The sequence below is a fragment of the Oryctolagus cuniculus genome, chromosome 4 (assembly GCF_051225735.1).
Source record: "Oryctolagus cuniculus isolate XC-2025 breed Fujian yellow rabbit chromosome 4, ASM5122573v1, whole genome shotgun sequence".
In the NCBI taxonomy this organism is placed as follows: domain Eukaryota; kingdom Metazoa; phylum Chordata; class Mammalia; order Lagomorpha; family Leporidae; genus Oryctolagus; species Oryctolagus cuniculus.
The window spans coordinates 5,907,368-5,923,316 of NC_142870.1; the positions used below are offsets into that span (position 1 = coordinate 5,907,368).

At 41.3% G+C, this 15,949-nt stretch overlaps 1 protein-coding gene across 2 annotated transcripts in view; it reads left to right on the forward strand.

Annotated features, from left to right (window-relative positions):
* BRWD1 (bromodomain and WD repeat domain containing 1) overlaps positions 1 to 15,949 on the forward strand; it is a 126,139-nt gene that overhangs the window by 46,369 nt on the left and 63,821 nt on the right. For both annotated transcript variants that reach the window (XM_051833556.3, XM_089330547.1), the window contains exons 15-20: positions 207 to 341; positions 1,914 to 2,042; positions 2,196 to 2,421; positions 6,031 to 6,216; positions 9,630 to 9,813; positions 12,026 to 12,119. In XM_051833556.3, coding sequence (XP_051689516.3) covers positions 207 to 341; positions 1,914 to 2,042; positions 2,196 to 2,421; positions 6,031 to 6,216; positions 9,630 to 9,813; positions 12,026 to 12,119 — 954 coding nt within the window. The remainder of the gene's footprint in view (positions 1 to 206; positions 342 to 1,913; positions 2,043 to 2,195; positions 2,422 to 6,030; positions 6,217 to 9,629; positions 9,814 to 12,025; positions 12,120 to 15,949) is intronic.

Here is a 15,949-nt window from a genome sequence, read left to right on the forward strand (position 1 = left end):
TACTATAAAGCATACTAAACAAGTTTTTTTCCCATTTAAATTATCAAATGATTGTGAGTTTTTATATGTACAGTGTATGACTTGCTCTCATTAATACATTTGTAAAAACTCTTACACACTAGGACACTATGTGTTTTTGTTGTTTTTTTAAGTTTCAACTTGTAAATGGTAAACTCTCCTTAATGTTTTGGCTTTGTTGAATAAAGGGTCATGCTGATGAAGTCTTTGTTTTGGAGACACATCCCTTTGATCCCAGAATTATGTTATCTGCAGGACATGATGGCAGCATATTTATATGGGATCTTACAAAAGGCACCAAGATGAAACATTATTTTAATATGGTAAGTGAAGTAAGATGCATCTTTATGTATGCTTCCATTTGTTTAGCTCATTCGCATTACACAGTTTAACCAGAAATTGATCTGTATGCTTTGACTTTTGGTTTATGTTTCTAGAAATCAGAGTATGTTACGCTTATTAAATATCTGACAGCCATATGTGCAGGGGTCTCCCAAAAGTTGAAAAATTCATAGTTTGTAAAAGCTGCAAATGAATTTCAAAATTTTTATAGTAAAATACACTTCTAATTCTATTGTCTAGACTTTTTGAAATGCCTTAGTATATTTCTTTCCAATATGATATATACAGATTATGTAGTTTTATTTAGTAATGCCCTAAATATTCCAATAAGTTTGATTTCTCTGCATATTATAATTGGCACCTTTCATGTGCATTTCCACAACAGTGAAGGTATCAACTTTCTTTCTTTCTTTTTTTTTTTTTTTTTGTTTAAAGATTTATCTTTATTTATTTGAAAGAGTTACAGAGAGAGGTAGAGACAGAGAAAGTCTTCCACTCACTGGTTCACTCCCCAATTGACCGCAACGGCTGGAGCTGCACCGATCCCGAAGCCAGGAGCCAAGAGCTCCATCCAGGTCTCCTATGTGGGTTCAGGGGCCCAAGGACTGTGGGCCATCTTCCACTGCTTTCCCAAGCCATAGCAGAGAGCTGGATCAGAAGTGGAGCAGCCGGGACTAGAACTGGCGCCCATATGGGATGCTGGCACTGCAGGCCAGAGCTTTAGCCCGCTGTGCCACAGTGCTGGCTCCCAGCATATCACTTTCTATGCAGTGACTTCCTTGGACATGGATGTCAGTTTGTTAGAGCAATTAGTGGGTGAATGACTGTTTTTCCAGCACTGAACACACATGTCTTGAAGTCTTGTTATTAGAAAGTTTGATAGGCCCAGACAACTACCAATCATAGCTCTACACTGTAGTGTTAAACAATTAACTATAAATGGATGATGCCAAAGCAATATAACTTAAAACTAACAAGAGGGAGTAAAACAGTTTACAGTTTTAACCATCTCGGATGCTTGTAGAGCATCTGTGGTGGCTTGAGGTTAAGGAGCTACAGTGGCAGTCGTTGATCCTGTGTATCCTTGAGACTGCAGCAGTGTACGAGTGTGCGTGGTAGTCAGGTTATCTTAGTTTTGAGTTAAAGATCCTTCCATAAATTTCAAAAGTGTTGATTTTAGTTCAGAAATACAAAATTTTATTACTCGTTACTCATTTGCCTACTAGGTGTTTACCTTTTCATTATATACTAAAACCAAGTCTTACGCATTGCTTGTCATTTACTTGTAAATAGTATGGGAAAGCCTTTCCTGTATGAGCCTTCATTCAATTATTTGGAGAACTCATGCTCAGAACTTGAAAGTTTTTTTCCTAGGATAGTGGTATCCAAAATGAGTTTCATATTAATTGATGTATGGTTTAAATGCAAAGCTTGTTTTAATTTTTTTTTTTGCAGAATGGATATATTGTAAGATACTATTTATATTAGAAAAGTTTATATATTAGAAGTAGTTGCGTAGAATTATTGCTAATATTTCCCCCCGGGTTTCCCAGATTGAAGGACAAGGACATGGAGCTGTGTTTGACTGTAAATTTTCACAGGATGGACAGCATTTTGCTTGCACAGATTCTCATGGACACCTTCTGATATTTGGTTTTGGATGCAGCAAACCATATGAAAAGGTCATTTTTACTTTCTTATAGCATGTAAAATAAATATACTTTGAAAATAGTTTATGCCGATTTGATTGGTCTCATTTTAACTTTTGTTTAATATCTGTTTTTTTCCACATATATAAACCTGAAAACGTCATCCTGTGAACTTTACTTTTCTAGATTCCTGATCAAATGTTCTTCCACACTGACTATCGACCACTCATCAGAGATTCTAATAATTACGTCTTAGATGAGCAAACTCAGCAGGCTCCTCATCTCATGCCTCCACCCTTCTTAGTAGATGTAGATGGAAACCCTCACCCAACTAAGTACCAGAGGTTGGTGCCAGGCCGAGAAAACTCTGCGGATGAACATTTGGTTCCACAACTAGGCTATGTGGCAACAAGTAAGCATAAAGTCCTTTTTTCTTTTTTTAACTTTTTATTTGAAATATTTAAAGGTTGGTTGAAAGAATTCCCATACCTGTAGATTCACTAGATGTTACTGTTTGGGATGTTTGCTGTTCTCGCTCTGCATTGTTTTCATTGTTCGAGATAAAGAGTTCAGGACCTCATGCTCCTTTCCCCCTAAGTTCTTTAAAATATATTTCTTAAACCAATATTCTGTCCTATAACTAGATAATTATTAAAATCAGGACATTCAACACTCAAATAATGGTATTGTCAAATCTATATTTTATAATCAAACCTTATCAGTGTTCTAATAATGTCTTATTAGCTTTGTTCTCCTCTGGTTTCCATTTGGGACTAATCATGGTATTTAGGTTTCATATTTCCATAGTCTTTTTAAAGTAATAGTAAAATTACTATTTTACTTTCATGACAATGATATATTTATATTTGAAGAGAATAGGTCAGGAATTTTGTTTGAATGTAAATATATATATATTTAAAAAGTAGAAAATCTGAATTAGACCTTTTAGATTTTATTTATTTCAGAGGTAGAGTTACAGACAGAGAGAGAGGTCTTCCATCCACTGGTTCACTCTCCAAGTGGCCTCAATGGCCGGAGCTGGGCTGATCAGGAGCCAGGAGCTTCTTCTGATCTCTCACACGGGTGCAGGGGCCCAAGGACTTGGGCCATCTTCTACTGTTTTCCCAGGCCATTAGCAGGGAGCTGGATCAGAAGTGGAACAGCCGGGACTCAAACTGGTGCCCATGTGGGATGCCGGCACTGCAGGTGGAAGCTTATCCTACTAGGCCACAATGTTGGCCCCTGTAGACCAGGAATTTTGTAGAGTGTCTCAACGTGGATTTATCTACTTGTTCTTGATAGGTCTGGTTATGCATTTTATCTTTTTTATTTGAAAGGCAAGAGAGAAAGTGACAGCAAGAATGAGTTCCTCAGTTTGCTGGTTCACTCTCCAAATGCCTGCAACAGCCAGGATTGAGCAGTCTGAAGCCGGGGCCCCGAAACTCAGACCTGGTCTCCCGCGTGACTTGCAGAGACCAGCGACCTAAGCCATCACTGCTGCCTCTCAGGGTGTGAGTTAGCAGGAAGTTGGAATTGGAAGTGGAGCCAGTGCATGAACCAGGCACTGGCACTGTGATAGCGGATGTGGGCTTCCTAACTGACGGGACAGATGGCTTCCCCTGCTTTTGTATGGAAGGCATACTTTGATGGATATTAATATAGGCAGTCCTACCTGTTGATTATGTATTTTTTAAGGTTTTTTTTTTTTTTTTAAATGATTTATTTATTTGAAAGGCAGAGATAGAAGGAGGGAGAGAAGGAGAGAGATTTTCTAGCCACTGATTCATTCAATGGCTGCAATGACTGGGACTGGGCCAGGCCCAAGCCAGGAACAACCTCCAGGTCTCCCACATGGGTGCAGGGGCTCATGCACTTGTGCCATCCTCCACTGCTTCTCCCAGGCAAGCTGGATGGGAAGTGGCGCAGCTGCGACTTGAACCAGTGCCCACATGGGATGCTGGCACTGCGAGTGGAGACTTGACCTTGCATGCCACGTCGCTGGCCCTGGTCCTACCTTTTTTGATTAGTGTTGGCATGCATATACTATTTTTAGAAGATTCATTGATTTATTTGAAAGGCCGTATCACACACACACACACACACACACACACACAGAGACACATACACAGACACAGACACACACAGCGACAGAGAGATCTTCATCCGCTGGTTCACCCCCAAATGGCTGCTGCAGCCAGGAGCCAGGTCTCATGTGGGATGTCAGCATTGCAAGTGGCAGTTTACCCTGCCTCTGCTATGTGTTGTTAATATGTTGCTGATGTGTGATTTCCAGAGCTGTGGATGTATGTGTAACCCTTTAGAGAGTCTGCCAGATCACAGCTGCTTTCATAACAGTACTGAGATTGTATTACTTAGATTGAGAATATAGAAGCCCAGATGATAAAAATTCTTGTATTTTAGAACAGTCACTGTTGTGTTAACTAACTCCTAGTGACTACTGTATTCTTTACTGCCTTATACTTGATTATGACTCATTTTAATATACTGGTGTTAAAATGAGAAGTATGGGGCCGGCGCCGCGGCTCACTAGGCTAATCCTCCGCCTAGCGGCGCCGGCACACCAGGTTCTAGTCCCGGTCGGGGCGCCGGATTCTGTCCCGGTTGCCCCTCTTCCAGGCCAGCTCTCTGCTGTGGCCAGGGAGTACAGTGGAGGATGGCCCAAGTGCTTGGGCCCTGCACCCCATGGGAGAACAGGAAAAGCACCTGGCTCCTGGCTCCTGCCATCGGATCACCGTGGTGCGCCGGTCGCAGCGCGCCAGCCATGGCGGCCATTGGAGGGTGAACCAATGGCAAAAGGAAGACCTTTCTCTTTCTCTCTCTCTCTCGCTCTCTCTCTCTCTCACTATCCACTCTGCCTGTCAAAAAAAAAAAAAAAAAAAGTAAATCAACAGATGGCTAAATCAGTCAATCTTTTAAAAAAATACTTTGGACAACAAAACAGTTGGGAATGAATTAAATTGCTTTTTTCACTCTGGCCTCAGAATTAGCCCTTAAGGCATTCGGGTCTGGCTGAAGAGCCCATGAGAATATTTTAGGCATGGAAAGCCAAGACACTCTGGCAAAAAAAAAAAAGCCTAAATGAAAGATATCTGCGAGTGAGATCTCAGTGGAAAGAATGGGCCATCAAAGAAGGAGGTACTTTTCTCTGAAGGGAGGAGAGAACTTCCACTTTGACTATGACCTCGTTTAAGTAAGATCGGAGTGGGTGAAGGCTTCCATAGCCTTGGCAACTCAGGACAAGAGCCTAGGGAGCTTTCTGACGCCATAAACAAGAGTGTCAGTTTGCTAAGTCAACAACAGGAATCACTGTGCACTTGCTCCTCATGTGGGATCTCTGTCCTTAATGTGTTATACAATGTGAATTAATGCTATAACTAGTACTGAAACAGTATTTTATACTTTGTGTTTCTGTGTGGGAGCAAACTGTTGAAATCTTTACTTAATATATACTAAATTGATAATCTGTATATAAAGATAATTGAAAATGAATTGATGTGAATGGAATGGGAGAGGGAGCGGGAGATGGGAGGGTTGCGGGTGGGAGGAAAGTTATGGTGGGGAAAGCCATTGTAATCCATAAGCTGTACTTTGGAAATTTGTATATGCTAAATAAAAGTTAAAAAAGTATAAACATGATAAAAAAATAAAATTGCTTTTTTCTCTGTCAGAAATCACCTATAATTACCTGGTTGCAGTCAGAGGCTCTGGTTTGTAAAGTTTTAATGAAAATATATCTGGTATAAATGAAGGACATTAGTGTGAAAAGCATAATAAAGCTTTATAGAGATGATTTTCCATGCTTTCATTGCAGGGATTTAGAGCCTGTGTTGAGGTTTCTGTGGTACTTACTAAAGGAAGGGTTTTGTTGACTGTCAGTCTTTTCTCAGATTTAGTTGTGAATGTATAGGGTACCTTTTCTAATTCTTTATTTTTTGACTACTGATACTTTTTGTGTTCTTTAACCTTATATGTAATGTGTGTTCATTAACTGAATTTGTAGGTGATGGAGAGGTAATTGAACAAATTATAAGCCTCCAAACCAGTGATAATGGTGAGCGAAGCCCAGAGTCCAGTATTCTCGATGGAATGATAAGGCAGTTGCAGCAGCAGCAAGATGAGAGAATGGGGGCAGATCAGGATACTAACCCAAGTGGACTTCCGAGTGGGGAAGAAACACCTCGAAGAGGTGAGCAGTAGATGGGAAACATTTTTAATTTAATATGGCTGCATTGAAATTAGAGTAAATGAAGTGATTTTCAGGTGCATGCATTTTGGAAAACTTTTAAGTAACCATTGTATTTTTACAGCCTATGCAGTATTCTTAAGGTAGCTTTTTTAGGTATAAATGTGTAACAGATGGACGTTTTATTAAAACATTTTTTAAAGATTTATTTTATTTATTTGAAAGACAGAGTTACAGAGAGAGGTAGAGAGAGAGAGAGAGAGAAGTCTTCCACCCTCTGGTTCACTCTCCAGTTGGGTGCAATGGCTAGAGTTGCGCCGATTCGAAGCCAGGAGCCAGGAGCTTCTTCCGAGTCTCCCATGTGGGTGCAGGGGCCCAAGGACTTGGGGGCCATCTTCTACTGCTTTCCCAGGCCACAGCAGAGAGCTGGATCGGAAGAGGAGCAGCCGGGACTAGAACCAGTGCCCATGTGGGATGCCAGCACTTCAGGCCAGGGCTTTAACCCGCTGCGCCACATCGCCAGTCCCTAAAAATTTTTTTTAAAAATAAATCTGTTATTTGAGAGGCAGAGACAGAATTCTCATCCATTTGTTTACTCCCTAAGAGTGTTTAATTTTTAAGTAGAGTCACAGAGGCAACTGAAAAATTTTTTGTTCCAAAAATAATCTTTAGAAAATTGTGTTAGGGGTCCTGAGCTGTGGCATAGCAGGTTAAACCATTGCTGGCAGTGCCAGCATCCCATATTGTCAGGGGTTCAAATCCTGGCTTCACTTCCCATCCAGCTCCCTGCGAATTTGGGCTCCTCTTCCCACGTGGGAGATCCAGAAGTAGCTCCTGGATGCAGCCTGGCCCAGCTTCAGTCACTGTGGCCATTTGGAGAGTGAACCAGCGAATGGAAGAATCTCCCTGCCTCCCTCCCTCCCTCTCTCCAACTCTGCCTTTGAAATAAATAAAAATAAAAATAAAAATTAATATTAAAAAATTGCATTAAACAGGGGCAGATAATACAATGATAATTCTAGTTTTTGCTTGCTTGAATACATATAGTTTTTGAAAAGCTGCACTGCATAGACTACTGAATTTTCTTCTGAATCAGCCTTTGAGAGTGAATTGAAGACGTGTAACACGTTAACACTTCAATGATTCATCCTGTCTTCTCAGAATCAGCATCATTCTCTTACGGAACCAAAATACAGTGGTCATGCATCATTTGCAAACTTTGTTAATACAATCACTATCTAGTTAATACACTATCTAGTTATAGTCAGTAGTCACATTTCCATAATTGTCCTAGAATTGTCCTCCTCCACGTTTTTTTCCTTAATTTAGGTTTCAATCAAGTCATATTTGTTACGTTTAATTATTACGTTTTCGTTAAAATATTTATTAATTTATTTGAGAGGCAGAGAGAGACAGAGACAGACACAGGGAGAGAGCTCTTATCCTCTGGCGCACTCCCCAGATGCCCACAACAGCTAAGGTTGGGCCAGGCCACAACCAGGAGCTGGGAACTCAGTCTGATCTCCCATGTGGGTGGCAGGGAATCAAGTACTTGAAGTATCATCCACTGCCTCCCAAGTTGCTTGTTAGCTGGAAGATAGAATTGGAAATGGAACTCGGACTTGAACCCAGGCATTCCACTATGAGATAGTTGTCCCAGGTGGCATCTTAACTATGGTGTCAAACACGTGTCATTAGTGTGTATATATATATATTCAATTTTTTTTACAAACAGAGTGGGTAGTGAGAGAGAGAGACAAAGGTCTTCCTTTGCCGTTGGTTCACCCTCCAATGGCCGCCGTGGCCAGTGCACCGCGCTGATCCAAAGCCAGGAGCCAGGTGCTTCTCCTGGTCTCCCATGGGGTGCAGGGCCCAAGCACTTGGGCCATCCTCCACTGCACTCCTGGGCCACAGCAGACAGCTGGCCTGGAAGAGGGGCAACCGGGACAGAATCCAGCGCCCTGACCGGGACTAGAACCCAGTGTGCTGGCGCCGCTCGGCGGAGGATTAGTCTATTGAGCCGTGGCGCCGGCCATTAGTATATTTTTTAATCTAGAAAAGTTCCTTTTTGGTACCTTTGAAGGATTCCAGCCTATTTTACAAGTTTTTCCTCAATTTAGTTTTGCCTGATCATTTCCTCGTGATTAGATTTAGGTTAAGCCTTGCAGGTAGAGCTACTGAATGGTTGATACTGTGTCCTCAATTCATTCATAGCAGGAGGCACAAAATACACTTGTGTTTTGTACCTTGTTTTTTCCTTTAATGATGTGTTCTAGGGATCAGTCACTCCATATCACAGAGTTCTTCATCCGTTTTTATAGTTTTGTAGTCCTCTCCTTAGTGGAATAATTTCTGTTTGCGATCTGTGGGCATTTAAGTTATTTGTTAGACTTTGCTATTGTAATAATGTTGTGGTTAATAGTCTGTGTAAGTTTTATTCAAATTTTTGGAGAAGTTGAACAGTTAAAATTAGGATTTGTGTTTAATTCTCATTTCAACAGTTGTTTTTCAACATCATTTATTTCAATACATGTTAGAAGTATTACCAGGAATATTTAATGTCTTTTTAATGAAAGTTGTGTAGTGTATTCTGTAATACAGCTTGGTTCACATGTAGTTGGCAAGTAGAATGTAATGCATAGAAGAATGCAGAAATTGTGTTCATTCATGTGGATTTTTCTCTAGACAAGGAGACCTGGCATTGCTGGAGTAGGATTTGATAGCCTCCCACAGAAAAGATTCAGCATTCAGTTCCTCTGTTGCTTTAGTAGCAGGAACCTTTTCACTTGTAGTGTAAGAAAATACACACTTTGCTGTTCCCTCAGTAGAGGTTACTGTGTAGTTTTCTGTGTTCCCAGCTCACGGGATGTTGTTCTGCATCCTGTGCCCTCCTCAATGGCAGCCCCTCCAGCTCGGAGCTTCACCATCCTTCCTTGCAGTGTTTCCTCACCCGCTTACCAGCTCCAGGTCAAGTGCTGCCAGCATTTCCCTTCAACACTCTATTCCTGTGGCTTCTTAAGGTCTGCTTTTACAGCTGTCTGCCTGATTGTGCAGATTATCTCTTGAGTCACCTGGTTGTATAAGGCTCTTTGATTTGAGGAATCTGTTCAAAGACAACTTTCCCAAAAGGCGTGGAGTTTTTTTTTTTTTTTTTTTGTATGAAGGAGTCAAGATTTTTAGGAATGTTAGAAAGTACACTAGAAAATGCTTGTACATTTTAGAATTTCAGAAAGTCTAAAAAATTGAAATTGAGGTTTAATTGTTAATGTGAATAAGATTTTTCTTTGAAAGTTCTTTTGAGTGGGTCCTTTTATTTTTAATATGTATCTTGGAAGGCAGAACATATGCTTGTTTCATGTCAAATGCATATTAATATGAAATTGTGTTGGAATCACTCCTTGATGATTTTTCCCTAGGTTTTAGAAGACTAAGTTTAGACATCCAGTCTCCTCCCAACATCGGTCTACGTCGCAGTGGCCAGGTTGAAGGTGTCCGTCAGATGCATCAGAATGCTCCCCGGAGTCAGATTGCTACGGAACGTGACCTGCAGGCTTGGAAACGAAGAGTGGTTGTACCAGAGGTACCACTAGGCATATTTAGGTTTGTTTGAGGTTACCTATTTATACTGTTTCTATCTTTAAAGATATATTCATGCGGTTATTTACACATTGCTTATCCCTTTAGTTGTGTAAATAATCACATAAAAATATGTTTTAAAGATTTATTTATTTCCTTGTAAGGTAGAGTGACAGATCCATCTTTCATCCAGTGGTTCACTCCCCACGTGCTCAGAACAGCTGGGGCTAGGCCAGGGTGAAGCCAAGAACCAGGAACTCCATCTGGGTCTCACACATAATCAGGGACCCAAGCACTTAGGCCATCATCTGCTGCTTCCTAGATCCGTATTCAGGGAACTGGATATGATATGAGACGCAGACATCCTGAGTAGCAGCTTAACCTGCTGTGCCATAACACCTGCCCCTAATGTACTGATGTTTGAGTTCTCATTGAAGTAGAGGCAGGAGATACTTTTAGTGATATATAAAATGTTTCTGTATTCCATCTCATTTGTGTCTCATAATAACTAATAACCTTGAAGACAGTTTTGGTTGAAAGTGTTTATTTCATATGTTTAGACAGGAGAGTATCAGCTGTTGGTGGAGCAATGTTGGGTACTGCTTACAAATTATACAGCTAATATGAGAAGGTTTTATAAGTAGACATTAAAGTAGTGAAAGAAAAACCTAGAAATGTGATGAAAGCATCATTATTGCAGTATAGTATAATTAAGCCTTAAATTTGTGTCTGAGTTTCATTGTTTTCAGAATTTAAAGTGTCTTTTGGGATAACTTCTCATTATCAAAACCAGGGGAAGCAAAAGGATTTGAAGAGTAGTTCCTTAAACACACAGTCGTTAATTATTTTGCCTAGAAGGAATAGATTTTTTCAGTAAATCATGACGGAGGTTCCTGTGTTTTTCTATCTTCTATCTTAGCTTCCAACCGTAAGTTCACAGATCTAAAACAGCTGCTGAGGCTCTAGCCATCACATGTCCTTATATGAGATAGGTTGAGATTCAGGCCATCCGAAGGAAGATAGACATAAGATAACGAGGGCATTTCTAGTCAGTGGGGCTTCCTGAAAGGAGCCAACTGGCACTTATGCTGATGACTCGTTGATTCAAACATTGTCATTGGACCATTCTAAGCTAGTAAGGTGGCTAAGTAATAGTGTGTACTTGAGCCTGCAGACAATCTAGGTGAAAATTGGGATACTGTTTCTCAGGAAAGGAGAATAGATTTTGTGAATCAAGTAGCTATGTGCCAAAGTATAATTTTTACAAAGAGTAAAGTTCTATAATTTCTACACTCAAAAATAAAGTTAACATGGGTTTTTATGAAGGAGATGCTAAATGAAGTAGTAGGAACCAGTACCTTTGGTTACATCTGTGTAACTGTTTATTAAGGTGTTATTTGATAAAGGATGAAGAGAATTTTCAGAATTTTTTTTCCTGACTATTCCAGTGTTTTGTGTTCATTGTGAAAAATTTAGGTAAAAGTTTGAAGATAAGTGATCCTACTGTGTAGAGCTATGAATGCATAATGTTGCTTCCTGTATAAGTAAATTCTATTTTGGGCAAGAATTCAGGCAAATAATTTGTATTGATCCAGTAGTAGTGGAAATTCTGTTCATTCTGAAAGAATGAATGGATTGCATGTATGCTGTAAGATCTTTTGTAATTCCACTTTGCTTAGCTGCTCATTTCATTTGGTCATCTCATTAGGAATGGGATTGCATACAGTTGAAGATTCTACTCATGAGGGCCTGGAGTGCTCCTTTGCTTAATTGTTTGGTAATGAATTGTATACAGTGTTTCACTGCCACAGTAAAGGGAAACATGATATATCAGGAATTTCATTTGGTTACAGGTGAAAAACCTCATTATATATTTCCTCAAGCACAGTAAAAATGGTGGGGCTGACAACTTGGGACGAGTTGAGTCTGATTTAGAAAACCTCTGCGGATTGAGTAATGTTCATTGTAATCTGAGTGAGTGCAGCTAGCTGTGCCTTCAGTGAAAAGTGTTTTCCTTAGAAAGGATTCATTCATTTATTTGAAAGGCAGAGGAGGGGGAACAATAGGGTTGGGGGAAAGAGTGCTAGCGATAGACTGATGGATGTGTCTGCTGGTTCACTTCCCAAGTGTATCGGTAGATGATTTGTAGAATTGTTTGATCAGCTTTTTCTACTTGTATCCTTCAGTTATTCAAATAAGTTCGCTAACGAATGTCATTGGATATTTAAATTTGTAGGAAGTTGGAAGATTTTCGAATAGAGAAAGGTGAGGAGGAAAGAAATCTTTACATTATAGGAAGAAAAAGGAAGAGTCTCCAACTCTCACAAAAGGTAACCTAAATTCTGCCTTCTTAGGAATAAGAAAATTAGAGATTAAATTGAAATAAAGTTTTGTTTTTGATTTATAAAGGTATTTTTACTGAAGCAAAAATATTTCTTGCAAAGGTTTTATTCTGGTATGGGATGTGCATCTCTTAACCCACCACCTAGCCCATTAAAATAATTAAGAAATTAATTTTTACAGTGTTGGAGAAGTTTTGAAAGATTTTTGAAACTTTGATTATATTGCTATTATGTATTCATACATCTGTAACTTGTATATGTAACTTGATGTAACTTAAGTAATTATTTTAGAAGTTACTCTGCAGATGGCAATAAAATGAAATGTGAACAGCTTTACTGTTTCTACTTTTTTGTTTTTCAAGATTCATTTTATTTATTTGAAAGAGTTACAGAGAGAGGTTGAGACAGAGATCTTCCATCTGCTGGTTCACTCCTTCAATGGCCGCAGTGGCCAGGGCTGAGCCAATCAGAAGCCAGGAGCTTCTTCCAAGTCTCCCATGTGGGTTGCAGGGGCCCAAGGACTTGGGCCATCTTCCACTGCTTTTCCAGGCTCATCAGCAGGGAGCTGGCTGGGAAATGGAGTAGCTGAGACTGGAACTGGCACTCACATGGAGTGCTGGAGCTGTTGGCTGGGGCTTTAACTTGCTGCGCTACAGCACCAGCCCCTACTTTAAGTTTTAACTTGAAAGTTTTACCCAGTTTTACGACCTGTATTGAGCAGAAAGACTTAAACTGTTTAACACAGACCGTATACCTCGTATATATGGCTTTCAAAGTTTGTACCAAAATGATCTTATCCCTTTAACTCCATTTTCATAGACTGAAGTTTATACATGTATCGCACATAAATACATACCTATGTATTATCTGTGGGATTAAAATTTCGTGGAGGAGGCAGTTAAGAAAAGTCTGAATAGTTTGTAGTCCTGGTGATGTGAAGGAAAGGTTGGGAGACACTGATGCAAATGGAATCTTAGAGAATGTACTCTTTTGTGCCTGGCTTTGGTGAATTAACTTTGTGAGGTCAAAATGTGTTAATGAGTAGTTGTGTAATTCATTTGTCTTTATTATAAATATATGTTGGATTTTTTTTAGGATTCATTTATTTATTTGTAAGATAAAATTAGAAGGAGAGACAGAGATCTTTCATCTGCTGATTCACCCCCCAAATGGCTAAAACGGCCAAGACTGTGCCAGGTTGATGCCAGGAGCTTCTTCCTGGTCTCCCACATGGATGCAGGGGCCCAAGGACTTGGGCCATCTTCCATTGTTTTCCGAGGAGCATTAGCAGGAAACTGGATCAGAAGTGGAGCAATGGGGCTTTGAACTGGGACCCATATGGGATGCTGGCACTGCAGGCCACAGCTTAACCTGCGCCACAGCAATGGCCCCTTAATTGTCTATTCTTGAAGGACACTTCAGTTGTTTTTATATTTTAGCAATTAGGAATAATTTATTAACATTTTTGTACATCTTTTTATTTCTTTTGACTATATACCTTGGAATGAGATTGAGTTCTTTTTTTTTTTTTTTTGACAGGCATAGTGGACAGAGAGAGAGACAGAGAGAAAGGTCTTCCTTTGCCATCGGTTCACCCCCCAATGGCCGCTGTGGCCAGCGCACTGTGCTGATCCGAAGCCAGGAGCTAGGTGCTTCCTCCTGATCTCCCATGCAGGTGCAGGGTCCAAGCACTTGGACCATCTTCCACTGCACTCCCGGGCCACAGCAGAGAGCTGGACAGGAAGAGGAGCAACCGGGACAGAATCCAGCACCCTGACCAGGACTAGAACCTGGTATGCTGGCGCCACAGGCGGAGGATTAGCCTATTGAGCTGCAGCTCCGGCCGATATTGAGTTTTAAGATGTTTATTTTAAAAAAAAAATTGGTGTATTTTAAAAAATTGCACTGCTACCTAGATTGAGATTTGTTGAAACCTTTGTATAAATTTTTCCATTCTGTCTGGATCTCCCTTGCGGGTGGCAGGAACGCAACTACTTGAGCCATCACCAGCTGATGCCTTTACTTATGTATTCTACAGACCTTAAAAGGAAAAATACTAAGCTTGAGTTAGGAATATATGGCAGCCGGCGCCGTGGCTCAATAGGCTAATCCTCTGCCTTGCAGCGCCGGCACACCGGGTTCTAGTCCCGGTCAGGGCGCCAGATTCTGTCCCGGTTGCCCCTCTTCCAGGCCAACTCTCTGCTATGGCCCGTGAGTGCAGTGGAGGATGGCCCAAGTGCTTGGGCCCTGCACCCCATGGGAGACCAGGAGAAGCACCTGGCTCCTGCCATCGGATCAGCGCGGTGCGCCGGCCGCAGCACGCCGGCTGTGGCGGCCATTGGAGGGTGAACCAATGGCAAAAGGAAGACCTTTCTCTCTGTCTCTCTCACTGTCCACTCTGCCTGTCCAAATATATATATATATATATATATATATGGCAGGGGCTGGCGCTGTGGCTCAGTGGATTAAAGCCCTGGCCTGTAGCACTGGCTTCCCATATGGGTGCCGGTTCAAGTCCTGGCTGCTCCACTTTTGATCCAGCCCTCTGCTGTGGATGGCCTGGGAAAGCAGTAGAAGATGGCCCCAAGTCCTTGGGCCCCTGTACCCACATGGGGGACCCGGAAGAAGCTCCTGGCTTTGGATCAGCTCAGCTCTGGCCATTGCAGCCATTTGGAGAGGGAACCAGCAGATGGAAGACCTCTTTCTCTGTAACGTTGTCTTTCAAATAAAAAAAAAAAAAAAAAAAAAAAGAATATGTGGCAGTGGGGCTGGTGCTGTACCGTAACAGGTAAAGCTGCTGCCTGCAGTGTCAGCATCCCATATAGGGGCCAGTTCAAGACCTCGTTGCTCCAGTTCTGATCCAGCTCTCTGCTATGAACTGGTCAGGCAGTGGAAGATGGTCCAAGTCTTTGGGCCCCTGCACCCACATGGGAGACTCCGAGGAAACTCCTGGCTTCAGATATGCGCACCTCTGGCCATTGCAGCGAATTGGGGAGTGAACCCGAGGATGAAAGACCTCCCTCTTCTCTCTCTGCCTCTCCTTCTCTCTTTGTGTAACTCTGACTTGGAAATAATAAATAATTCTTTTAAAAACAGAACATATGTCAAAATATCATGTATTGAAAATATTTTTTTAAAAATTTATTTAATTTGAAAAGCAGAATTACTGAGAGAGATCTTGTATCTACTGTTTCACTCCCTAAATAGCCACAGCAGCTGGAGCTTGGTCAGATTGAATCCAGGAGACAGAAGAATTCCATCTGGGTTCTACTATGTGGGTGTAGGGTATCAATCACTTTAGCCATTCTCTGATGTTTTTCCAGGAACACTAATGGGGAACTGGATTGGAAGTGGAACAGCCAGGACTTGAATCTGGGGCTCATATTGGATGTGGTGGTTGAGTGGTGGCTTAACCTACCATGTCACAGTGCTGGCCCTGGAAATTTTCTTTCTTTCTTTAAGATTTATATATTTTTATTTGAAAGGCAGAGTTACATTCTCCAAATGCTTGTAACAAAGCCAGGCTGATGCCAGGAGCTTCATCTAGGTCTCCAGCGTGGGTGCTAGGGCTCAAGGAGTTGGGTCATTTTCTCGCTGCTTTCCCGGTACATTAGCAGGGAGCTGGATCAGAAATGGAGCAGCTGGAACTTTAACTGGCACCTGTATGGGATGCCAGTGCTGCAGGTGCCGGCTCAGCCTGCTACACTACAGCGCTGATCCCGAATATTTTTTCTTCCCTTCCTCTCCCCCTCCCCCTTCCCCTTTCCTTTAATTTATTTATTTGAGAGGCAGAGGCAGAGAGAGTGCTGGTTCACTCC